General features: G+C 47.8%; 1 protein-coding gene across 2 annotated transcripts; it reads left to right on the top strand.

The window, feature by feature from the left end:
* The first annotated feature begins 7,416 nt into the window (after positions 1-7,416).
* POP4 (POP4 homolog, ribonuclease P/MRP subunit) lies at positions 7,417-26,176 on the top strand. Of its 2 annotated transcripts, XM_049864419.1 has the most exons (7): positions 7,417-7,650; positions 17,664-17,716; positions 19,418-19,641; positions 21,040-21,117; positions 21,285-21,346; positions 23,057-23,158; positions 24,642-26,176. In XM_049864419.1, exons 1-7 carry the CDS (start codon positions 7,644-7,646, stop codon positions 24,776-24,778), a joined length of 663 nt encoding a protein of 220 aa, XP_049720376.1. In that variant the 5' UTR covers positions 7,417-7,643; the 3' UTR covers positions 24,779-26,176. The 2 variants fall into 2 exon arrangements, with proteins under 2 accessions (XP_049720376.1, XP_049720375.1); XM_049864418.1 differs by lacking the exon at positions 24,642-26,176 and having other exon boundaries at positions 23,057-24,635.
* Positions 26,177-26,619: the final 443 nt, after the last annotated feature.

Consider the following 26,619-nt stretch of genomic DNA (forward strand, 5'->3'; position numbering starts at 1 on the left):
AATAAACCTTAATTAAGAGCAATTTTGCTAAATAACTTCAGTTCCCCTTGTCTCAAGTCCTACCTCTATAAACAGACAAAAGGACACTTGTCACGTGAAATCCGGGAGCTTCTGCCTGCCAGCACTGTCAGGCACTGCATTACTTACTCTGCAGCTCTGAGTGTCTCTCTCCACGCTAATAACAAGGTCAGGGCAGAAAATCAGTTTACGGGAAAAGGGGAAAAGGGCACCTCCAGAAAAAAAACAGACAGGGCTGGAAATCAATCCCTCACCTTCTTCAAAAAAAAGCAGCTCATAAAAGGCCAGGATCTACCGTGAAGACTGCCATCCTGCCTGCTTGCTCCCACCTCGTTGACACACCATCAATTTTTAAATATCCTCGGCAATCACGCCTCTTTCCCAGGGTCTTGTCATTTCTCTGTCCTTCTCACCTCTGTCTTATTTAAACCACATGACTCTAAGGGGAAAGGTGTTGGTCAAAATCCAGTTATATTCTTTATAGAGAAATAACCTCAGCTCCTGGACGTCTGTAGTTTCTAAAAAAAAAAAAAAAGTTTCTAGTGGCTGGTAAACCGGGTTTTTTGACAGGTTTGGAGGGAAATAACACCAAGACTCACAAAGAGGGGAGCAGGGTCAATCCTTGCGTTAGACCGCCATCTAGTGGCACACTAGGATCCGCGGGCAGCTTTTATGTCCGATGTTCCAAGACCTCACCGAAAAATACATATACATGTGTAAACCAATATGAATATTAAAGCCAGTTCTTCAAGTGTCAAGGGAAGTAGATTTCACAGCCGTCTCGGCCTTGGGCAAAACTCTGAAGTGTGCTGTCGCTGGCATCCCAGCCACCCCTGCCCTGGCCACTTCCCTAATGTCCAGCCCAGGTCAAATGGACTACAGCCCTCCCCTTGGCTCCTGATGGGGAAAGCAGGGGGTGCTCCACCAGTGCTCCAAAAGGAAAGCCCAGTGGGCCTCCAAAACCGAAAAAAAAACATTGCCTTCAAGTCGATTCCAACTCATAGCAACCCTATAGGACTGAATAGAACTGCCTGGTGGATTCGAACTCCCGACCTTTTGGTTAGCAGCTGAGCTCTTAACCACTGTGCTGTCTCGAGGTGTGAGTTAAAGACATTCTCTCTTCAGTGCTCTCAGAGCTCCTGGTGGGGAAAGCTGAGGGGTGTCCCTCAGACCCACCAGTGCTCCCAAAGATGAGCAGCCTCCAGATGTGGGTTAAAGCCATTCTCCCTTCAATACTCTCAGAGCTCCTGATTCTCAAACCTGGGGGTCCCACTGAGCCCCCAGATCTGAGAGGAATAGAGGACCATGCTCCCAGAAGCAGCTCACACAGAGGACTGCCTGCCCTGTCCCAGGCCTGACCACCCCACAGACCAGCACCCTGCATGAGGCTGGGGCCAGTCCCCCAGGTACCAGGCATCCATCCACAGGCAGGGAAGGGGCCTCACTGATGAGGACTGGCCTCAGCACTGAGGAGCCAGAAAGTGATTCAGGGCCCAGACCTGTTATGGAGCCTTCTCCAGCTGATGGCTCCCAAGGGCCAGCTATTCAGAGGTGGAAACTCTGCACAGGGCTCCAGGCAGTGTGCAGTGGCCCTCAGGGCCCAGAGAGAACAGTTTCCCAGGACCACCTCCCTCCTAGGGCTGCAGGAGGCAGCAAAGAGTCCCAAGGCTCCCTTCATTAAACAAACCCGATGCTGTTGAGTCGATTCTGACTCATTGCGACCCTATAGGACAGAGCAGAACTGCCCCATAGGGTTTCCAAGGAGCAGCTGGTGGATTCGAACTGCTGACCTTCTGGTTAGCAGCTGAGCTCTTAACCACCACGCCACTAGGGCTTGCTTCATTAAACTGACAGTCCTCAGGTCTTGTGGGAACTCAATAAATATTTATCAGGTGATTGAAAGGGAAGAGTGGGTGTGGTCTGAGAAGTGCTCTCAGCACTTTGAAATTGTTAAGTTTGAGCAGGCAGGCACTTGCCACCACAAAGAACACTGAGAGGATCTTTCAGTGCTGGAACTTCCATTTCTCTGCTGCAATTCCGTATCCATTCACCCACTCCGAACCTCTTCTCCTCTAAGTTATTTGACCTATCACTAACAGCTATTTCTGAGGCCCGGCTCAAACATCTGCGTCATCTGTGGTTCTGTTCTGGCAATTGGTTGCTTCTCTTTATTACAGGTCATAGTCTTCTGTTTCTTTGTGTTATGTTATTTTTTAACGTAAGCTGGATGTTGTGTGTTAAAGAACAGTAGAGACTGGAGAAGAACAAAGGTATCTCCGCCTCCCAGGAAGGGCACACCTTTTCCTCCGCCGGGCAGTGATGCTGAGCAGCCGGTGGCGTCACTGAATCAGGGGTCAACCAGTCAGTTGCAGGTTTAAATAGTTTCTGGTCCCCTCTGGCTTCAGCTGTCTTGAAGGCTTTGGGATCCAAGCACAGAAAAGCAAGATCTCTTTGCCTCCACCCCTGTCCCCATTCCAGTTCAGAGTGATTTCCCATCAGCTTTCTCCCTCTCGCTTGCCCATATCTGGGGCCAGAATGGACTAACAGGTAAACACACAGATCTCACACCACTGGAGGCTTCCTCAAAGTCAAAGGCAGGTCAGAACAGGTGAGAGGAAGTGTGGGTGGGATTCATGTCCCCTACAGCCTGCAGACCCCTCAGGTGCCTGAGGAATGACCCCATACATACACTGAAGGAAATCACTTATGACCCCAAGAGCCTCATGTCACCCAAACACTCCACCCATGCAGGCCAAAGCCACGCTCACCTCGATGGGCCAGGTGAGTAGAGCCCCTCAGGGAACTGGACTCTATTATAATTGTATTTTACACATTTAGGACCAAGGTGGCCTCAAAGAGTGACTCCTGCAGGTCAGAAGACTGGGGAAATTTGGATTTCGGGGGCTGAAATACCAGATATACCAAGTGTTATGGTTCTGGCTTTTCAGAATCCAAACGGTTGTCTTAAACTGACATTTGCTGTTCCTGGGACTTGGAGATTAGGGTGCGGTGCTGCCTTTGGACCAGAAGGTCAATATGTGGGCCTCTGCCAACTTCAGGCCTTTGATTCCCATGGCCAGAAAATACACCACCCGGCAGAAAGGGCCAGTTTTTGGACTAGCCCCTGACTGCCTCTTCTCTGAGGGGATAGTCGCCCACAGCGCTATGGAACCCAAAGAATGATTGCTGGCGCCACCACGTCCAGGTGTTTGAACATCCACCCCTGAGACACCCAGCTTAGCTTGTCAAGCCAACACCGTTCCTGGACCAGGGTAAATATCAAGGGCAAAGCAAGAGCAAGGGAGCTTATAACCTTGAGTTTTGGGTACTGCTCCATCTTCGTGAAGATGCAGGCCAGGGTGGCTATCTTCTCTTAAAGTGTGCTGTCTGTGCCAGGCCGTTTTACCATGCACAGCACCTCAGAGTGCTCCAAGCCACTATGTCACATGGATAGTTAGCAGCAGAAACAGAACTGGAAGCTAAGCCGCCTATTCCAAGTCCAGTGCTGCTGCCGCACAGTGGGTGCTACCTCGGCTGATCTGTAGAGAACGCTGACTAGGGGCCCCAGACCCTGCTCCCACCATCAACATCCCATCCCATTCCACAGCAGGTCCTGTTGTCAACCTCGTTTTACATACAAGAACTTAATCACACAGGCACCAGACCTTCTTGTTGGAGAAAAGCAGCAAAGGCCTCTTCCCTTTCAAATGTTTATTTAAAACACACACACACACACACACACACACACATACACATATATATAATTATCCTTTATATATTTTTATATAAATATATTTTATATGTGCGGCATATATAATATAGTCGACATTTCTAATTTGGACGATTTCAGCTTTCACCAAAGACAAAGCTGTAAAAATGGCATGGAGCGGGGGTGGCATCTGACCTTCCCGAACTTCACAAGGGCTGGGGAGGAAATCAAGATCAACAGCCCCAGGCTGACTGCTATAAGGAAGAGGTCAGACATGTCTCTACCCTCCAACTTCTTTATCAATTCTGACACCAGCCGTCCCTCCCACGGCACTCTCTACTTCTCTGCTGGGTTTGATAATTTGTTGCAATGGCCACACAGAACTCACAGGTAATACTCACGACTGTGGGGCTATTTGGGAGGTAACAGGTGACAACTCAGGATCAGGAACACTCAGGACATAGTTCTCTGACCAGGACAGCCTCTTCTCAGCCATGCCCACAGACAGGCCTCTCTTTGGCCCTTGGCCCAGCCTCTGCCCTGCTCAGGCAGGTGTTAAGGAGCTCTTTAGATCCACCAGTAAGTACCGGGGTAATCCACTCTGCCAGGAAGCCTCCTGCCTGAAGGCACTCAGCTCTCTCCCTCAGCACAGCCACTGCAACTACCTTGCTCCATGGGCCAGGAAGCTCACTGTGCCATCTTGCACTGGTCTCCTGGTTCTGCTGCCACTGATTCTCGTCATCATGTGCCGTCTCTGGTGTTACAGCTCTTTCTGTCTCCTGGATCTAGGAGGTTCTCAGCACAAGGACTCTGGGTCCAAAGGACATGACCCATTCCTATCTCTTTTTCTTGGTGATAGTAAGGTCGCCCCTTTCTGCCTCTGGGATGGCTCATTTTAAGCCTAGTGGGATGGCAAAATTGACCAATACCCTCATTAGGGTTCCACACACCTTATGTGTATGGTCACACCCCCACAAGGGTGTCATGCACCTTACTTGCATTATTACCAAGCTATCCAATCCCCTAGGTGGGTCATCAACACCTTATTTGCCCAGTCCCACCCAGTCACTTGGTGGGAGTCCAAGACCAGGGCAAGAAAGGCCACATAAAAGTGGTCCATTGCATTGCAAAAGCCTTCCGTATTCTCACTGCAGGTTTGCTGGTATTTCTTCAGGATCATTACCTTTCTTTATACTTAAAGGACCAGCAGGAAATGCTACTAGAAATAATATTTTTCTCTGCTCCAAAAGCAGAGGAAAGGCTGCAGAAAGAATACTTTTCCACTGTATTATCACAGGCTATTGGATAAACTAAGGAGCCCTGGTGGAGCAGTGGTTAAGGGTTCAGCTACTGAACAAAAGGTCAGTGGTTCAAACCCACCAGCTGCTCTGTGGGAGGAAGATGTGGCAGTCTGCTTCCATAAAGTTCACAGCCTTGGAAACCCTATGGGGCAGTACTACTCTGTCCTATAGGGTCACTATGGGTTTGGTTTTGTTGTTTTTTTTTAGGGATGAGGCCAAGGGCTCTTCCCCCGTGATTGTAATGCAGTCATTTAATTAACCCACCTAACTAATTTGCACAAACTTCACTGACCTAATCCACTATGGGTGGATATCAGGTTGTTTCCAGGTTTCTGCTATTATAGATGACAATCACAAATACCCTTACAGGGTATATATGTACATAATTATTTCTGAAGACAATAGAGTGTTCTGTTTGCTTTTTAAAAAAAAACTTTACTAGCCAGGTGACCACAGCATAACTGCAGCTCCAGGACTGCCCATTCCGCCACCCCAACACACTAAGACCAAAAATCTAACAAAAACTGGCAGTCATCCAGTGCGGCCTCGGCTACTTGAGAAAGGGTCAACTGGGAGTTAAGAGTCCTATAAACCTAGGAAAGACGCTATCAAAAACAGAGGACCACCTTCTACTGGGAGCTACTCTTGAGGCTGTAACACTGAAATTGTTTCTATTTCCTGCTGTCTCACACTGCTATCTCAAAGTTCACACTTGTCCAACAACATTGAATGGATCCCCAAAAGGACTTCTTCAAACTCCCACAGACTCCTAACTATTCAAGGCATCTGCAAGTTCAGCAAATGTTTGTTTAAATGATGTTGCCAACTTGACAATAGCCTATATATCTGGATAAGCCATCTAACTGCCACTCCATTTCAGGGCCTGTCTTCAAGATCTAAATTGCACCAGTCACCAACCGAGGAAGTTTTGAAGGCAATGTTTCTCAAGTTGTGGTCTGTGGACATATTCTCAGGGTTCCCTGAGCATTTTTTCCCCCCGTAGGGTCGCTATGAGTCGGAATCGACTCAGTGGCAGCGGGTTTGGTTTTTTGGTTTTGGAAAAGGGGTTTATACAGCACTCAAGGTTGAAAACCACTGATTCAGAATGCCTCCACCCCAGCTACATGTAGGAGCCTGTCACTCTGCAGGTGGTGCGTCCTGAACAGCCTTGGTGGAAGGAAGAACAGTGCTCTGCTCTCCCGCACTGCACCCAGCCCAGACCCAGCACTTTGAAGAAATTAAGCCACAGTTCTGGACAGTACCAGGGCACTTCTGAGGGGTCAGTACCAGGATTTCCTGTCACACTTGGACCCTCTCCCAAAGGGTCTCACAAAAGCACTCAGAGAAAGGGCCACATAAACCAGACCCTATGTCAGCCTGAAACCAGAAGAACTAGATGGTGCCCAGCTACAACAGATTACTGCTCTGACAAGGAGCACAACAGAGAACCCCTGAGGGAGCAGGAGAGCAGTGGGACACAGACCCCAAATTCTTGTATAAAAGACCAGACTTAATGGTCTGACTGAGACTAGAAGGACCCTGGTGGTCACAGCCCCCAGACCTTCTCTTAGCCCAAGACAGAAACCATTCCCAAAGCCAACTCTTCAGGCAGGGATTGGACTGGACAACGGGATAGAAAATGATACTGGTGAAGAATGAGCTTCTTGGATCAAGTAGACATAAGACTACCTTGCCATCTCCTATCTGGAGGGGAGACAGGAGGGCAGAGTGGGTCAGAAACTGGCAGAATGGACAGGAAAAGACAGAATGGAGGGAAGGAGTGTGCTGTCTCATTACGGGGAGAACAATTAGGGGTAGACAGCAAGCTGTGTATACACTTTTGTATGACAGACTGACTTGATTTGTAAACTTGCACTTAAAGCACAATAAAAATTAAAAAAAAAAAAACTGAGAGAAAAAAAAGCTCTAGAGACCATCGAGTCCGACTCCATTCACAGGACAGATAGGAAAAGTGAGGCCCAGAGACGGGGAGTACCTTAAGCGAGATGATACAGCTAGTTAGCAGCAGAGACAGAACTAGAGGCTAAGCTGCTTATTTCAGGTCAGCGTCCCTAGCCCCCAGTGGCTGCCACCTGGCTGGTCTACAGAGAGCACTGACTGCGGGCCCCGTAGACGCCATTCCCATCATCAACACCCCCGTCCCATGTCTGCCCTCTCCGGGTCCCCAGTCTCCCTCTTATCCTCTCGCCCGGCTCTGCCTCAGACCTCAGCAGGCATTCCACAACCCTACTAATCCTGGCTGCCCCGGCCTACGTGCACCACGACCTGAAAAGGCTACAAGAACCGGAGCTGCTACTACGTTTCCCGGCCGCCGAAGCGGCGCCGAGGCGCATGCGCCACCCTACGTCGGCGTGCGTCAGTGACGTCACGAGAGGCGCCATCTCCGATCCCCGAGTGCGTCTGACTCTTGCTGCAGGTGGGAGCGTGTCAGTCTCTCGGTGACGCGTCCCGCGCAGCCCCGGCAGAAGGATCCTGTCCGCCGCAAACTTTGACGAGAGAGGCTTTGGGTGCCGACCGCTGCTGAAGAAAGTGGAGAGAGGAGTGAGCGGCGCCTGAGGGAGACGTCATCACAGCGCACCGGAAGAGATTCGAGAATGAAGAGTAAGCGGGGCTCGGGGCCACGAAATCGGAGAAGGGTGGGAATATAAAGGGTCGGGGACTTGGTGCTGGTAGGGAACATGGTTCTGGGCTACCTGTCGCTGCAGAGTCCGAACGGAGCTGCTACGGAAATTGTCCCACCTTACTTAGGAGAAACCGAGTCCCGGAGTGCGGGCTTGATGTCTGAGCTGGAGGCAGGTTCTCCAGGCGGGCTGCTCGTTGGTGTGTCATGCTGGTGGAGGCTCCAAAGCTTTGGTCAGACTTGGCCACCCCTCCTCTGGGTGACAGTAATCAACTACTTCCTCCTCTCTGTGGCCTGGTTTCGCCTTCGGTAAGGTACTGATGTTGATACCTGCCCAGCCTGCCGTGAACGATCCTTGTCAGGTGTAAAGCGCTGGGATCCTGCTGGGGAAGTATGTCACTAACCTAAGGCGTTGGGAATCCAGCAGAGGAGAGATGAGCGAAGGAGGAAAGAAGCACCCAAGGCGATTATAGGCAAATGAGTGTAGACACTGCTGAGGCTGGGCTTCGGGTCAGGATTTTGAGGTCCACCTCTCCCACTCCTACCTGTGTGATCAAGTTAAACCTGAACGTCAATTTTCTCATGGGCATAACATGCATAATAACTGCTTTAAAGGGTAGTTTGAAAATTAATGAAATAAAACTTGTAGCTTCTAATCAGGTGCTGGCAAGTAATGAGTGCTCAGTTACACTTTGTTGTGTATGATTGCAGAAAAGACTTTCAAGTCTCCTGCTAAACACTTGTGACAGGTAAAGCAAAGCTGATGATTCCTGGGGTCCCAGGCTCTACAAACAGGTTATAATCCCCATCTCCCATATGAGGGAGAACTAGACCCCGTATATAAAACCTGTAACCACCTTGGCCTGACCGTTCAAACATGAACCCAGGGAAGCACAAGGGAACAGGGATAGAATTTATAGAGTGTAGTGCAAACCAAGATGTCTAGTCATTTGGCCCTTAAGCCAAGCCTGTGTCTTGCTCTTACTCCATTCGCATCCATATTCTGCCTCCAATGCCACAGTTTTCTACTGAGACAAATGAGGTAAGAAACAGGAGCGTGGACATATTTAGAGGTTGAAACCACATTAATCAACATACACTTTGAGTTTAAAGAATGACTGTGTCATCAGTTCTAGGACACCATCAATTATATGACACATTGCAACTTCCTAGATGTTAAAATGTGAAAAACATTTTTTTTTAATCTTACAATCACCAAAAGATAGTACAGTCAGTTCTAATTATTCGAGGTAGTTATGTTCAATAAGGAAACCCTGGTGGCATAGTGGTTAAGACATATGGTTGCTAACCGAAAGGTCAGCAGTTTGAATCCACCAGGCGCTCCTTGGAAACTCTATGGGGCAATTCTACTCTGTCCTCTAGGGTCACTATGAATCAGAATCAACTCAACAGCAATGAGTTTTTTTTTTCTTTTAAATGTTCAATAAAGTCACCTCAAACCCTCAGTTAGGGAATGCTGAATCGTAGTTCCCAGGGGAGCTACGAGGCTAGGTTCCCGTAATCCTGTGGTCACATTTTGTCGGCTGATCAGTACCTAACTTTGTTTTATGTATGTTTCATTAACATTGAACTCATGGCCGGCAGCACGATAACTGTAATTCATGAACTATAACTCCCTGCGTGTCTGACACACGTATTTTCTCCATGGGGGACATCACACCCTCCTCGCACTTGGGAACACCTGACTGAACTTCAGCACTACACTTGGGGGCCAACAAAAACCACACGAATGTGAAACATGTGCCACTAAATAGATCATGAAAAGGATGCAGTATGAGAGCTAAAACAAGGAGGCAGAGTGTCGCTTTGTTCAACCACAGCTGGAGATGTGAGCCTCAGATGACTGAGATTTTTCGCTGCTCTTCACGTGTCCACAAATGACTGCAAAAGCACCACGAGTATTAATTTTGGGTTTACAAATAAATTTTAGCAAGTAGGTGAATTCACAAATACGGAATCCGTGAGTAACGAGGATTGACTGTGTTTCCACCCATCTGTGTCCTGGACAGCAATTTCCCGTGACTTAAATGAGTTACTTCAGTAGGCATATTGAGCAACTGCTCAAGCTTCTAACCTATGGTATTTTAAACCATGCCTCTCATAAAGCGTGGTCCCCTGACCTGCCGTAGCGTCTGGAAGCTTGTTAGAAATACAGGCTCTGGAGGAGGCGGAGCCAAGATGGCCTAATAGACAGACGCTTCCGTGGAGCCCTCTTTACAACAGAGACCCGAAAAAACAAGGGAAATGAGTATATTTGTCACAAGCTGGGAGCCCTGAGAATCAAAGGCAAGCTTAGACAACGAACCGAGGGGCAGGGGAAGGAAGAGACCATTCAGAAGCGGAGAGGAGTTCCGGGCCCTGAATCGCAGGGAGCCCTCAGGCACCATTCCTGGAGCAGCGGCGGCGGTAGGCTGGTCCTAGCATTCGGCCGTAGTTTCCATAGGGAGAAGCAGCCAGCTACACAGCCCCCTCACACCTCCTGAACCTGAGCAGAAGGGCGCTCTCGGCAAAAGCTAAGTACTTGCGTATATTTTACCATGCCCCCCGCGCCCCCAGGCCAGCTTCAGCAGCTGAATCCCTGGGCCTCAGATAGACCCTGGTGAACACCTGGAGCCGTCCTCCTGGCCTTGGGGAAGGAAAAAATTTCCAACTGGGGGGAAAAGAAAATTTGTTAGCTCCATTAATGGGGGGAGCTCAGGACAGAAGTGGCTCCTGCCCAGGCATAAACTGTGGACCTTGAGCACCTTTCTCTTCTGCATGGACCTGTGTGGGCCTATTTCGGGAAAATAGGCCCTTGTTGGCAAACTCCAACCATTTCATCGGTGCACTGGAGAGGTGGGTGTTTGACATTTGACATTGCTTTGGCTATTGAACAAGGTCCTCATCTACCCACAACAGGGACCTAAGGACTGCTGGCTCCACTTGGGTCACCCAGCCACCCACGACAGGGGCCCAGGGATAACTGGTACCTCCCAGTCCTTACAACAAAATCTTTGGGTGCCCGTGGTCCCTCTGCAGAGCCCACCCACCAGCACGCTCTAGGGAGCAGAGATGCGTATTCCTTAGAGACACTTGGGGGTCGGCTCTCAGCCCCTGCCTTGTTCAGAGCGTGACCTCCTGCTGCAATCAGATGCAGATATATACGCCAATCACCCCTGCCCCTCTAAGACTGTAGGACAGAGCCTGTACCACACACTTGATATCACCTACCTGGAAACCTGAGCTGAATTCATACAAGAAAACTGAATGGACTCCTAGACTGATATACCTGATAACAGCTCTAGCCAGCTGGGGACAGGACACCAGAGCTCCAAAGGCGAAAATAATCAAGCTAGCTCACTCAAGCAACCCATAGGGGTATACCAAAACAAAACAAAGCAAGCAGCTACGACACAGTAAGCAAGCATAAAGTAATACAATAACTTATAGATGGCTCGGAGACAACAGTCAATATCAAGTCACATAAAGAAACAGGCCAGGATCACCTCAACAGGCTTTCAAAAAATCCAACGATCTTTTAGATGAAAGGGCATTTCTGAAATTACCAGATGCAGAATACAAAAGTTTAATATACAGAACCCTTCAAGACATCAGGAAGGAAATGAGGCAATACACAGAACAAGCCAAGGAACACGCAGATAAAGCAATTGAAGAAATGAGAAAGATTATTCAGGAACATAATGAAAAGTTTAATAAGCTGGAAAAATCCATAGACAGACAGCAATCAGAAATTCAGAAGATTAACAATAAAATTACAGAATTAGATAACTCAGTAGAAAGTCAGAGGAGAAGAAATGAGCAAGTAGAAGATAGAATTTCTGAACTCGAAGATAAGTCACTTGGCACTAACGTATCTGAAGAAAAATCACATAAAAGAATTTTAAAAAATGAAGAACCCCTAAGAATCATGTGGGACTCTATCAAGAGAAATAACCTAAGAGTCATTGGAGTACCAGAACAGGAAGGGATAACAGAAAATACAGAGAAAATTGTTGAGGATTTGTTGGCAGAAAACTTCCCTGCTATCGTGAAAGATAAGAAGATATCTACCCAAGATGCTCATCGAACTCCACATAAGGTAGATGTTAAAAGAAAGTCACCAAGACATATTATAATCAAGCTTGCCAAAACCAAAGATAAGGACCCAATTATAAGAGCAGCGAGGAATGAAAGGAAAGTCACCTACAAGGGAGCGCCAATAAGAATTAAGCTCGGACTACTCGGCAGAAACCATGCAGGCAAGAAGGCAATGGGATGACATATTTAAAAAATTGAAGGAAAAAAATTGCCTGCCAAGAATCAAATATCCACCAAAACTGTCACTTAAATTTAAAGGTGAAATTAAGACATTTCCAGATAAACACAAGTTGAGGAATTCGTAAAAATCAAACCAAAACTACAAGAAATACTAAAGGGAGTTCTTTGGTTAGAAAATCAATAATAGCAGGTATTGACCCAAGACTAGAACACGGGGCAGAGCAACCAGAAGTCAACCCAGACAGGGAAATCCAAAAAAAAAAAAAAAAGCCCAACACAGGGTAACGACAATGTTATCATATAAAAGAAGAAAACATTAAAATAATAAAGAGGGACTAAGAAATGTAATCATGCAACTTCCATATGGAGAGGAAGATATGGCCGTACAAAGAAATAAAAGTTATAAATTTAGAAAAATAAGGGTAAATAATAAGGTAACCACAAAGGAGACAAACTATCCTACTCATCAAAATAAAATACAAGGGAAAAATACAGACTCAGCAGAAACAAAATCAACGACGACAAATATGAGGAAAGGACAATATATAAAGAAAATCTACTCAGCACATAAAATCAAGTGGGAAAAAGAAACTGTCAACACACAAAAAAAGACATCAAAATGACAGCACTAAATTCACACCTATCCATAATTACCCTGAATGTAAAAGGACTGAATGCACCAATAAAGAGACAGAGAGTGGCAGAATGGATTCAAAAAAAAATCCGTCAATATACTGTCTACAAGAGACACACCTTAGACTTAGAGACACAAACAAACTAAAACTCAAAGGATGGAAAAAACAACAATCAAAAAAGAGCAGGACTGGCAATATTAATTTCTGACAAAATAGACTTTAAAGTTAAATCCATCAGAAAGGATAAGGAAGGACACTAATAATTAAAGGGACAATACACCAAGAAGATATAACCATAATAAATATTTATGTACCCAGTGACAGGGCTGCAAGATACATAAAACAAACTTTATCAGCATTGAAAAGTGAGATAGACAGCTCCACAATAATAGTAGGAGACTTCAACACACCACTTTCGGTGAAGGACGGGACATCCAGAAAGAAGCTCAATAAAGACACGGGAGGTCTAAATACCACAGTCAACCAACGTGACCTCGTAGACATATACAGAACACTCCACCCAATAGCAACCAAGTATACTTTCTTTTCTAGTGCACATGGAACATTCTCCAGAATAGACCACATATTAGGTCATGAAGCAAGCCTTAGCAGAATCCAAAACATTGAAATATTACAAAGCATCTTCTCTGACCATAAGGCCATAAAAGTGGAAATCAATAACAGGAAAAGCAGGGAAAAGAAATCAGACACTTGGAAACTGAACAAGACCCTGCTCAAAAAAGACTGGATTATAGAAGGCATTAAGGATGGAATAAAAAAATTCAGAGAATCCAATGAGAATGAAAACACTTCCTATCGGAACCTTTGGGACACAGCAAAAGCGGTGCTCAGAGGCCAATTTATGTCAATAAATCCAAAAAGAAGAAAGGGCCAAAATCAAAGAACTCCCTACAACTTGAACAAATAGAGCAACAAAAGAAACCCACAGGCAGCAGAAGAGAACAAATAATAAAAATTAGAGCTAAACTAAATGAAATAGAAAACAGAAAAACAATTGAAAGAATTAACAAGACGAAAAGTTGTTTTTTTGAAAAAATCAACAAAATTGATAAACCATTGGCCAAACTGACAAAAGAAAAACAGGAGAGGAAGCAAATAACCCGAATAAGAAATGAGATGGGCGATATTACAACAGACCCAACTGAAATTAAAAGAATCATATCAGATTACTATGAAAAACTATACTCCAACAAATTTGAAAACCTAGAAGAAAAGGAGGAATTCCTAGAAACACTACCTACCTAAACTAACACAAACAGAGGTAGAACAACTAAATAGACCCATAACAAAAGAAGAGATTGAAAAGGTAATCAAAAAACTCCCAACAAAAAGAAGCCCTGGTCTGCACGGCTTCACTGCAGAGTTCTACCAAACTTTCAGAGAAAAGTTAACACCACTACTACTAAAGGTATTTCAGAGCATAGAAAAGGATGGAATACTACCAAATTCATTCAATGAAGCCACCATATCCCTGATACCAAAACCAGGTAAAGACACCACAAGAAAAGAAAATTATAGACCTATATCCATCATGAACGTAGATGCAAAAATCCTCAAAATTCTAGCCAATAGAATTCAACAACATATCAAAAAAATAATTCACCATGACCAAGTGGGATTCATACCAGGTATGCAGGGATGGTTCAACATTTAGAAAAACAATTAATGTAATCCACCACATAAATAAAACAAAAGACAAGAATCACATGATTTTATCAATTGATGCAGAAAAGGCATTTGACAAAGTTCAACACTCATTCATGATAAAAACTCTCGGCAAAATAGGAATAGAAGGAAAATTTCTCAACATAATAAAGGGCATTTATACAAAGCCAACAGCCAACATCACCCTAAATGGAGAGAGCCTGAAAACATTCCCATTGAGATCGGGAACCAGACAAGGATGCCCTTTATCACCACTCTTATTCAACATTGTGCTGGAGGTCCTAGCCAGAGCAATTACACTAGATAAAGAAATAAAGGGCATCCAGATTAGCAAGGAAGAAGTAAAATTTTCTCTATTTGCAGATGACATGATCTTATACACAGAAAATCCTAAAGAATCCTCCATAAAACTACTGAAACTAATAGAAGAGTTCAGCAGAGTACCGGGATACAAGATAAACATACAAAAACCAGTTGGATTCCTCTACACCAACAAAAAGAACATCGAAGAGGAAATCACCAAATCAGTGCCATTTACAGTAGCTTCCAAGAAGATAAAATACTTAGGAATAAATCTTACCAGAGATGTAAAAGACTTATACAAAGAAAACTACAGTACACTTCTGCAGGAAACCAAAAGAGACTTAAGTGGAAGAACATACCTTGCTTGTGGATAGGAAGACTTAACATTATAAAATGTCTATTCTACCAAAAGCGATCTATACATTTAATGCAATTCTGATCCAAATCCCAAGGACATTCTTTAATGAGATGGAGAATCAAATCACCAACTTCATATGGAAGGGAAAGAGGCCCCGGATAAATGAGGCATTAATGAAAAAGAAGAACAAAGTAGGAGGCCTTTTTTTACCTGATTTTAGAACCTGTTATACCGCCACAGTAATCAAAACAGCCTGGTACTTGTACAACAACAGATACATAGACCAATGGAACAGAATTGAGAATCCAGACATAAATCCATCTACATATGAGCAGCTGATATTTGACAAAGGCCCCAAAACAGTTAAATGGGGAAAACACAGTCTTTTTAACAAATGGTGCTGGCATAACTGGATATCCGTCTGCAAAAAAAATGAAACAAGACCCATATCTCACTCCCTGCAGAAAAACTAACTCAAAATGGATCAAAGACCTAAATATAAAGTCTAAAACGATAAAGATCATGTAAGAAAAAGTAGGGACAACGTTAGGAGCCCTAATACATGGCATAAACAGTATAGAAAACATAAAGAACGTAGAAGAAAAACTAGATAACTGGGAGCTCCTAAAAATCAAACACTTATGCTCATCCAAAGACCTCACCAAAAGAGTAAAAAGACTACCTACACACTGGGAAAAAGTGTTTAGCTATGACATTTCTCATCAGCGCCTGATCTCTAAAATCTACATGATACTGCAAAAACTCAACGGCAAAAAGACAAAATAACCCAATTAAAAAATGGGCAAAAGATAAGAAGAGACACTTCACTAAAGAAGACATTCAGGTAGCTAACAGATACATAAGGAAATGTTCACGATCATTAGCCATTAGAGAAATGCAGATCAAAACTACAATGAGATTTCATCTCACTCCAACAATGCTGGCATTAATCCAAGAAACACAAAATAATAAATGTAGGATTGGCTGTGGAGAGATTGGAACACTTCTGCACTGCCGGTGGGAATGTCAAATGGTACAACCACTTTGGAAATTGATTTGGCACTTCATTAAAAAGCTAGAAATAGAACTACCCTATGATCTTTTTTTTTTTTTATGATCTAGCAATCCCATTCCTTGGAATATATCCTAGAGAAATAAGAGCCTTTACACGAACAGATACATGCACACCCATGTTTATTGCAGCACTGTTTACAATAGCAAAAAGATGGAAGCAACCAAGGTGCCCATCAATGGATGAATGGATAAATAAATTATGGTATATTCACACAATGGAATACTACGCATCAATAAAGAACAGTGGGGAATCTGTGAAACATTTCATAACATGGAGGAACCTGGAAGGCATTATGCTGAGTGAAATGAGTCAGTTGCAAGAGGACAAATATTGAATAAGACCACTATTATAAGAACTTGAGAAGTAGTTTAAACTGAGAAGAAAACATTTCTTTTGTGGTTACGAGAGGGGGTATGGAGGGAGGGTGGGAGAGAGGTATTCATTAATTAGTAGATAAGAGTGACTTTAGGTGAAGGGAAAGACAGCACACAATACAGGGGAGGTCAGCACAATTGGTCTAAACCAAAAGCAAAGAAGTTTCCTGAATAAACGTGAATGCTTTGAAGGCCAGCGTGGCAGGGGTCTGGGGACCATGGTTTCAGGGGACATCTAAGTCAATTGGCATAATAAAATCTATTAACAAAACATTCTGCATCCCGCTTTGAAGAGTGGCGTCTGGGGTCTTAAACGCTAGCAAGTAGCCATCTAAGATGCATCAATTGGTCTCAGCCCACCTGGATCAAAGGAGAATGAAGAACACCAATGACACAAGGTGATTACGAGCCCAAGAGACAGAAAGGGCCCCATGAACCAGCGATACATCATCCTGAGACCGGAAGAACTAGATGGTGCCCGGCTACAACCTGTGACTGCCCTGACAGAGAACCCCTGAGGGAGCAGGAGAGCAGTGGGATGCAGACCCCAAATTCTCATAATAAGACCAGACTTAATGGTCTGACTGAGGCTGGAAGGACCCCAGTGGTCATGGCCCCAGACCTTCTGTTGTCCCAGGGCAGGAACCATTCCCAGAGCCAACTCTTCAGACGTGGATTGGACTGGACAATGGCTTGGAGAGGGATGCTGGTGAAGAGTGAGCTTCTTGGATCAGGTGGACACTTGAGACCATGTTGGCATCTCGTGCCTGGAGGGGAGATGAGAGGGTGGAGGGGGTTAGAAGCTGGCGAAATGGACATGAAAAGAGAGAGTGGAGGGAGAGAGCATGCTGTCTCATTAGGGGGAGAGTATTTGGGAGTGTGTAGCAGGGTGTATAGGGGTTTTTGTATGAGAGACTGACTTGATTTGTAAACTTTCAGTTAAAGCACAATAAAAATTATTTAACAAAAAATAAAAGAAATACAGGGTCTGGGAGTAGGGCCCAGGAATCTACGTTTTAGTCAAATCCCCAGAATTCCTACACAGGGTAAGGTCTGAGAAGCACTGATTTAAACCACACCCTTGAACTTCTAGAATAGACGTAGCCAGAGAGCAGGGTAAGAGGCACCTCAGAAGGCTTTGAGGCTCAGCTCTTCTGTAACGTTCCACCTTCTTTCGTACTCAACTAAGCATAGTTATTTTCAAAGTTGGAGAAGGCTTAGGTCTATGGCCATACCCAAGAGGAATTGGTGATTTCTTAGTTTTTTTCTTTTCTTACTCCTCCAGGTGTGATCTACCATGCCTTTTCTCCGAAGGAGGCAAAGGATTTCGATGTTCAGGTATGGTGCTTGGCAGGGAGTCTGAGAGTGACACGGGTCATGGCAAAGATGGCTCAGTTGCTTCAACGCCTCTAACGCTGGCGTAGATGTTCTTCCCCCGACTCACTCCTCATCTTTCTGGCAGACATATTGGGCTCGGCCAGGGCCTGTGGTTCTCACGGCCTGTTTCCATATGCTGGCCTCCTTCCCTGCTGTGCCAAAGTAAAAGTTCAGTTAGTTGGGACCCTGATCTTCTGTCATCCCTGCTGTGTAGGGAACTCCAGGCCACATCCGCCTGAAACTTGCCCTGGTGAGCACATCATTTGACCTCGTCCCTGGCCTGTTTTACAGGCAGGCACATCACATTTCATAACTGGCATCGAAGTGGATCTTCAGACAGGCTTTGTCAATTCAGCAGAAGCTCCACTTACGACTCATGATGACGGAGTGGCCTTGAAGTCTAGGTTCTGGAAGATTGGTATACTTCCATTTGTCTTCCTTTTGAAAGAGGACCAATTAGGTATTTTTAAAAACCAAATAATTTTTCTCTTTAATAATAGTGGTGACGATACCCAGTTAACTCCTAGGCAGCATCGAAAGGCCCCATGCAGGCATAGTTCCTATCGTCCTCACTGTGGGCTGCCTCAAAGGTGTTCATTCCCTCTTCCCCCAATGAGGGGAGGGCTTGATTACTATTGACAGATTAGCTGTAAGGTGTTTACAGCCTGGTTAGTCCAAATAAAAAGCCATACCACTTGTGAGTTGACTCTGACTATGGCGACCCCATGTGTTGCAGAGCAGAACTGCGCTCCATAGGGTTTTGAAGGCTGTGGCCTTTCGAAAGCAAATCACCAGGCCTGTCTTCCAAGGCACCTCTGGGTGGGTTCGAGCCGCCAACCTTTCAGTTAGCAGTCGAGCACTTAACTGTTTGTGTTACCCAGGGACTCCACTAGCCCAGAAAAAGCCCAGGTGAGAGCTGGGGCTCCATAGAGAGTGCTCTACAGGGCTGTGGCAGATAAGAGGGTGAAGGCCCTGCTGCCTGATGAGGACGTAAGGCATGCGCACTCTCAAGAATGACACCTAGTCGTGACAGTTATTTTACCCAGAAGTCCTTTGTAAGCGCCTGTGCTCGTTCATGGGAGCATGACACATCTGCTGTATGTTGAAGAGAGCGTGTGGGCCTGAGACGCGCTAGGCAGTTCCTTCCCCGAGTGATGAGGGAGCAGGCCTCTTGTAGATCACTGTACCGCATCCACAGCAGTGGAAACCCAGGTGTGGGGGGCCGTGGTGTGGGCATGTTGTCAAAACCCCCGCCCCAGCCGTGCTGTTTTCTCTTGTGTTCATCCCTCAAGGCCATGGCTTGGGTCTGCTCTGAGCTCGCCTGCACCTCGCTGTGACTGATTAACTACCTCTGTCATATGTTTCTGAAGCTATCTCCTTGGCAAGGACGAGAGAATCCTTTCCCTCCCAAATAGAAAGTGTTTCTTCCTCATCAGAATAACCTCAGAGAAGCAGGTCAGGAGGTCAGATTTGGCTTTCTGGATTTTGTGGCAGACACAGTCCTGAATTGGCATTTGCCTGCCAATCTTACCAGCTGTGGGAGGCAAACGCCGGGCAGTGGGCAGACAGGTGGGACAGTGAAGGTGGTCACACCTGCTGCCTCGGTGGCACACGGCGTCCTGGGCTGCCGGCCCAGAGCCATGAGCACCACCCGTCTTGCAGCCGGCGGGAGCCCAGCGGGCCGAGGCCTTCGTGCAGGCCTTCCTGAAGCGCAGCCTGCCCGGCATGAGCCAGGAGGCCCTCGAGGACCAGCTGCAGCGCAAGGCCGTCGTCCTGGAGTACTTCACTCGCCAAAAGCGCAAGGAGAAGAAAAAAAAATCCAAAGGCCTCTCTGCCAGGCAGAGGAGGGAGCTGCGGCTGTTTGACATTAAACCAGAACAACAGAGGTAAGCCGAGCCTTTCCTATGCCTTTCTAGCCCCGGTGGCTTGAGCTTTCTCCCCTGAGTGTGGACTTCAGAAGCCCAGCGACTGAGTAGGCAGTCCCTGGTCCGTTCAAACTAAGGGTGCCTCTCCCTCTTCTGCCGCAAGGGGGCAGCCTTCCTTTACCAGTTTGTACTGTTTGGATTTGGCTTTTCATAGCAAGGCTCGGTGGGACTGGGGACTTTCATTGTTTGGCATTGGTCCTAGCCTTAACTAATAAGACCGGTGCCATAAGTGAGGCTGTTACCCATGGCAACAGGCTATTTGTCTCTCAGCTTTCTTAGACAGGAGAGAGGAACTGATACTCCTTAATACACATCTCTGTAGGTTTTAATAGCTAGACAGCGTCACCCACTGGGATTTCACCACCAAACAAGGATACTGCCCACACGTTTCGAAGTTTCTGAAAGGGATGCATCGCCCACTGTGGGAGGACACGTTCCTTCCCCAGCCAACACGCCATTCCCCCGGCTCAGTCTTGAGTCTGCCTGTCTTACGACTGTTGGGCTTTTGCTTGGCAGTCTGTAGCCACACCGCCTGCACATTTCAGAAGATGATTGAAATGTGGTGCTTCTCACGACTCGGCTGGGCTCTGGGTGGGGCAAGGGCTGCTTCCTGCCCTGGATTCGCCTGGCTGGCATCCTCGCAGGAGGGCTCACTTTGGGTTTGAGCTTGTGGCTCTTCTTTCTCCAGCCAGCAGCTTCATGTAGACAGATCCCTTCAGAGAGTGGCCCGGAGGAGGTCCTTTGGGGCCCTCCCTCCTTGCCCTCTTCCTACCACCTGCTCACTCACCTCGCAGCAGACCCATCACCTTCCATGGGAACCTGCCTATCAGCCACACCTTTTGTTCACTGAGCGTTTACTGAGTTCAGCCTCACAGAACACAAATCTTCAGACTCACAGTGACTTACACAAGGTTGGCGTTTGCTTCTCTCTTACGAGGAGAAGTCCAGACGAACGCCAGCTCGTGGTCTGAGACGTCTCCTGGGGCTCCAGCTGCCACAGTGTGCCTCACCAGCGGTAAGGGACACAGAGGGGTGAAGGTGACCCCTCCCCTCACTAGCAGAGTATAAGCCTGGAGGGGCTCCAGCAGCGACCCACCCCCCCCCCCCCCCGCCGGCCACTAGCAGAAGCTCAGCCTGGAGGGGCTCTGGCAGCGAGGGCCTGAGGGCCGAGTGCTGAGCTCCTGGGTTTTGGTCAGACCTCAGCCACAGAACCAGGATTTGCACCTCGTGCCCAGTGGGTCCTGGCTCATGGTCCTGGCCAAAGAGTCAAGTTCTGTGCTCTTGAGGGGCCACCCTGTGGACGCTATAACCCCAAACTCAGCCCACCTAACCTTTTGCCCATTTCTCACCTGACCACAGATACAGCCTTTTCCTCCCTCTGCACGAGCTCTGGAAGCAGTACATCCGCGACCTGTGCAACGGTCTCAAGGCAGACACGTGAGTTGACTTTCCGGAGGCTCGCACACTGGGGCAGAGTACAGGTCTTAGGGTCTGCGTTGTACGTGCAGCCTGAGGACAGCCAGCACCTTGCCCGGCTGCAGAAGTCTGCCTCCCTGAGGACTCTGTCTCCTGGGATCAACCGAGGGATCCCGTTTCCCTTGCAGGCAGCCACAGATGATTCAGGCCAAGCTGCTCAAGGCAGATCTCCATGGCGCTGTGATTTCAGGTAATTTGCCTGCGAGTACATGGTCACCCCAGTGCTCAATATGGCACCTGTGTCTCAGAGGTAGGCCTGTCCCTTCCACACAGATGTGAGTGATGAAGGTACCCCAGGTCACCAGCACTGAGGGTGATTGTAGCTGCCTGTTGGACACACTCTCAGTGGCCTCTGTGCTCTTCCCCCATAGGGGGACCCCGTCAGTATCCCAAAGGGCACAGTGGCTGCTGGTACCCACCCCTGGCCTGGCATCTTGAGTCCAGTCCCGTGATTCAGGGAGCAACAGTAGACGGACAGGTCCTGCGTGGACATCTCCACCCAGACCCTTCCCCAGAGCGCCAGGCTCACACATCCACTGCCCACATGACAGCCCCTCAGACTATACGTGCCCAAAGCAGAATTCACGGTCTCTCCCCAGGCCTCCCCTCCCCTGGTCTTCCCATCATAGCTAGTCATCACCACTGTCTACCCCGCTCACTCAGGCCAGAAACCTGGCGGGCACCCAGGTGTCTTCTTTCCCCCCTCCACTTCCCACCCATCCTCACGTCCCTGCACCCAAATCTAAGTCACCGTCTCCGCCCCTGGATTACCCTCTCCCTGCCGACACACTGTTGCTCCCCCACCAACAGCCAGAGTGAGGGTTTTAGAACAGAAATCAGATCCTGTCGCTTCCCTGCCTAAAGTCTTCCAGTGGCTTCCTGTCATGTTAGAGCACAGTTCCCCCTCCTTGCTGCACCCTGCCAGGGCTCTGCCTTCCTTGGGCACCAGGTCGAACCACAGCAGCCTCCTGCTTCCCCAGGCGTGGCCCGGCCTCAGGGCTGGTGCATTGGCATGTTCCCCCTGCCCAGAGCGGTCTGAGTGTTCACAGCTGACTCCTCCTCTTTATTTAGGTCTCAGCCCTGATGTCAGTTCCCTGAGGGTCCACCATGGCCTAAGGGGACCCCTGCCCTCACCCCATGTCCCTTTTCTTCACAGTACTTGTTGCTGTCAGGAGCAGAACTGCTTGTCTGGCAGATATTCCCCTTCCCCCACTGGAACATCAGCTCTGTGAGAGCAGGGGCCGGGCTGTCAGGTTCATTGCTGTGCCCCCGGCTCTTACCTAGAGCAGTGCCCGGCCCAGTAGACACCCAGTGAGCATCTGGGGAGGGGAGTAAGGTGTGGGTCAGGAGAGGGGAGGGGCTGCTGGCGGCCCTGCGGAGGGACTCCCATTCCAGACATAGTTTTTGGGGTCAAGTGGTGGGAAGTGCGAGATGGACGGTGTTAATTCACATACTCCAGGTGAGACTTGCCTTTGCCAGGCAACCTTACCATGAGTCTCGGTGGTGCTTTGGTCACAGTATGTGGACTCTTGGCTGCAGACCCTGCAAACAGGACCTTGTAAAAGGCAGCCCGGAGTCCTGCCCCAAGTGCCCATGGCCACAAACCCAGCAAACAGGACCTTGTAAGAGGCAGCCCAGAGTCCTGCCCCAAGCACACATGGCCACAGACCCTGCAAACAGGACCTTGTAATAGGCAGCGCAGAAGCTGCAAATGCCCTAGGGCAAGGGATTGGAAGGCCGGGCTCTCACCCAGCTTGATCCCTGCCCGTGTGGAGCTCCAGTGTGCCTGACCCAGGTGCTCTCTTTCTTCCTCTGCCAGCTCAGACCGTGGGGCCCAAGCACCCAAGCCCTCACATGCCTGGCTGGTTGGGGTTCCCTGAACGGCCCTTTTCCTTTGCAGTCACAAAATCCAAATGCCCCTCGTACGTGGGAGTTACCGGAATCCTTCTACAGGAAACAAAGCATGTCTTCAAAATCGTCACCAAAGAAGACTGCCTGAAAGGTACAAAACCACATCTGAGGGGCTGTGGGCTGTGGGCTGAGGCCTCCCTGGCCACTCTGTCACCCCTGAACTGTGGCCCCGAGGAGCCTATTTGGTGTCTCAGATCAGCACAGACTGCTACACCTACTGACCCGACCGCCCTCCCTGGTGGCACTGGTGAGCAAAGCCTGCAGCCCCAGGCAGAAGTGGCTGAGGGAAAGGAAGGGCTGCCGGGCTGGGCCTCAAAGACCAAGACCTGTTTGGGCCCCAGGATTGGAACCCTCTGCCCAAAAGGAGTCCCTGGTGGTACAGATGGTTAAGCACTTAACTACTAGCTGAAAGGTTGGCAGTTTGAACCCACCCAGAGGCACCTTGGAAGACAGGCCTGGAGATCTACTGCCTTGAACACCCTGTGGAGCAGTTCTGCTCTGCACACGGGGTCGCCATAAGTCAGAATAGACTCAACGGCAACAACAAGCCGCCCCAGAGACCGCTGCCTCCTCCAGGGAACGTGGCGAAACAGGTGGTAGCTGGGAAGAAGCAAAAGGAGAGCTTGTGGTGGTGACAGTCCCGGGGCCGCAGGTGTGAGCCCAGGGCCTGGACAGCGCCACTCCAGCAGGGACAGGGCCACCAGTCTGTATGTTTCCACACCCCTCCTTGCCCACAAATCCAAGATCCCAAAACCAGTTGTTGGAGGTTTTGTTGCTTTAATTTTTGAGCTTGGTTTTTCCCACTTCCTTCTGTTTTCCGGCATGTTCTTCTGCTCTCATTTTAAACCTCAGAATGTGGGGTACAGGGTTCCTCACTGAACATAAAGCCGAGAGTCCATCTGAAAGTTGTAGGGGAAGGCTTTTTCTGGCAATCTTTCTGGGAGTTTCTGGTTCTGAGAGTTTAGTTTATAGCCTTTGACCCTGAAAATCAGGGCTTAAGTGAGCCCTAGTGGCGCAGTGGTTAAGAGCTCAGCTGCTAACCAAAAGGTCGGCAGTTCAAATCCACCAGCTGCCCCTTGGAAACCCTATGGGGCAGCTCTGCTCTGTCCAATGGGGTCACTGTAAGTTGGAATCAACCTGATGGCAACAGGTTTGGTATTTTTTGGTTTGTATTTAAAATGTGAATAAATTGGGCTTATAGCAGAATAACTACCTAAAATCTCAGTTAAAAAAAAAAAAAAAACCATTGCCGTTGAGTCGATGCCGACTCGTAGCAACCCTGTAGACAGGTTAGAACTGCCCCGTAGGGTTTCCAAGGAGCGCCTGATGAATTCAAACTGCTGACCTTTAGCTTAGCAGCTGTAGCACTTAACCACTTGGTGGTGCTACCAAAATGTGAATAAAATGGCCTGATAGCAGAATAACTCCCTGTAATCTTGGTGGTGCTACCTTTGTGAGTCTCCCCATTTCCTATTTGCTTATTTTAATCTTTGTAATACAACCATTTTATGACTGATATTCTGCATAAAGTGAGCTTACTGCCAGGATTTTTTGTTGCCTTTTTTTCCCCCCAGTTATTCCCAAACTAAACTGTGTGTTTGCTGTGGAAATCGATGGCTTCGTTTCCTACATTTATGGGAGCAAATTCCAGCTTCGGTCAAGTGAGCGGTCTGCAAAGAAGTTCAAAGCGAAGGGAACCATTGACCTGTGAACTCTTTGCTCCCTAAGACTTTCAACAGCAGAAAATTGGAAATGCCCTAAATATCCACCTTGCAGGAAAGAAATGGTTAAGCCAGTTCTGGCTGTAGGCCACCCAGCCGGTAAAAAATCCCTGCAGGACGTTTACAACACAGTGAGCGAGGAAGTCAGGGAGCTGGGGCGTGCAGGGTTACAGTTCATCTTACCTTTGTGTTGCTCATGGAGGGAGAAAAGTCATGCAAAAACTACACCAGGGTTAATGCTGCTTGTCTTGAATAGTGGGAGTATTAAGTTTTTATTTCTTTTTCATACTTTTGACTGTATTATGATTAATCGATTGTTTAGTTTATACAATAAAATACATATATAAATGGCATGAAAAGCGTCTGAATAAAGGAACTGTTCCCACAGGTCAGCTGGTCGGAAGGGCAGGGCAGTCTCAGAGCTGCACTCCTGCCATGGAAAACCTGCCGTCAGACACCACTTTTCACGCTTCTGCACGTTGTCTTGAGTTCTGCCTATCTCCAAACTCTGTGACTCAACTAAGGCTTACAGTGTTCCTTGGAGAACAGGATGGTGGGGCGTCCAAGTGACTCGGGCTCAGTTGCTGGAGGACTTGGAACCGGGGTGGACCGCAGAGGCCGTGCACCAGGTCTGGTTGTGCTTACCCATGGTTCTCCTGCCTGAGTCTGGCAGGCTCCAGCAGTAGGCAGACAGACAGCAAAATAAGACATTCCCAACTCTCTCCAAGGCTTAGCCTTCTAGAACAGCCCACGTCCTCAGCAGCAGTACCTTAGTTGACATCTTAGTTCCATTTTTGCTGCTAAAAGGCCTGAGTCTAGCCCTGCGTGCAGTGTGCCTGTAACGGGTAGGTGAGGCCCTTCTATGTGAGGCCCCCTTGAATCTGTGGAGGTAGGGCAGGGGTGAGAGCAGGCAGGAGGCATGCCTTCTACTGTCAGGGATTGAATCACGTCCCCCAGAAATATCTGTCAGCTTGGCTAGGCCATAATTCCCAGTATTGTGTGATTGTCCGCCATTTTGTCACCTGATGCGATTTTCCTAGGTGTTATAAATCCTATCTCTATGATGGGATTAGTGGCATTACATTTACAAGGCAGAACTCTATCTACAAGATTGGATTGTGTCTTGAGCCAATCTCTTTTAAGATACAAAAGAGAGAAGCGAGCAGAGAGACATGGGGACCTTATACCACGAAAAAGCAAGAGCCAGGAGAGTAGCACGTCCTTTGGCCCCAGGTTTCCTACACTGAGAAGCTCCTCGACCAGGGAAAGATTGATGACAAGGACCTTCCTCCAGAGTCGACAGAGAGAGAAAGCCTTCCCCTGGAGCTGGCACCCTGAATTCGGGCTTCTAGCCTCCCAGACTGTCAGAGAATAAATTTCTCTTTGTTACAGCCATCCACTTTTATTTCTGTTATAGCAGCACTGGATGACTAAGACACACCATCTGGCATTAGGAAGGGCAGGTGGCTCAGAAGGCCCCATGGCCCTGTTCTTTGAGAAGCAAATGTCTGCTGACTGACACGGTGAGTACACCAGCTCTCCTGGTAACAAACAGGCAGCCCCTCATGTGTTGTTTCCTTCACGCCATCAGACGCGGCAATGCCAGAGGCTCTGCTCAGTATCTTCCCCTCAGGCTCCCCACGGGTGGACGAGGGAGGCATAAACCCTGACTTATGATCAAAAACCAGCTGCTTTGGAGTCAGTTCTGACTCCTGGTGACCCTGTGTGTGTCACAGCAGAACTGTGCTCCACAGAGTTTTTGATGGCTGGTTTTCCAGAAGTAGATCACCAGGCCTCTTTGGAGGCCCCTCTGGGTAGACTTGAATCTCTG

This window comes from Elephas maximus, chromosome 21, assembly GCF_024166365.1.
Source record: "Elephas maximus indicus isolate mEleMax1 chromosome 21, mEleMax1 primary haplotype, whole genome shotgun sequence".
In the NCBI taxonomy this organism is placed as follows: Eukaryota; Metazoa; Chordata; class Mammalia; order Proboscidea; family Elephantidae; genus Elephas; species Elephas maximus.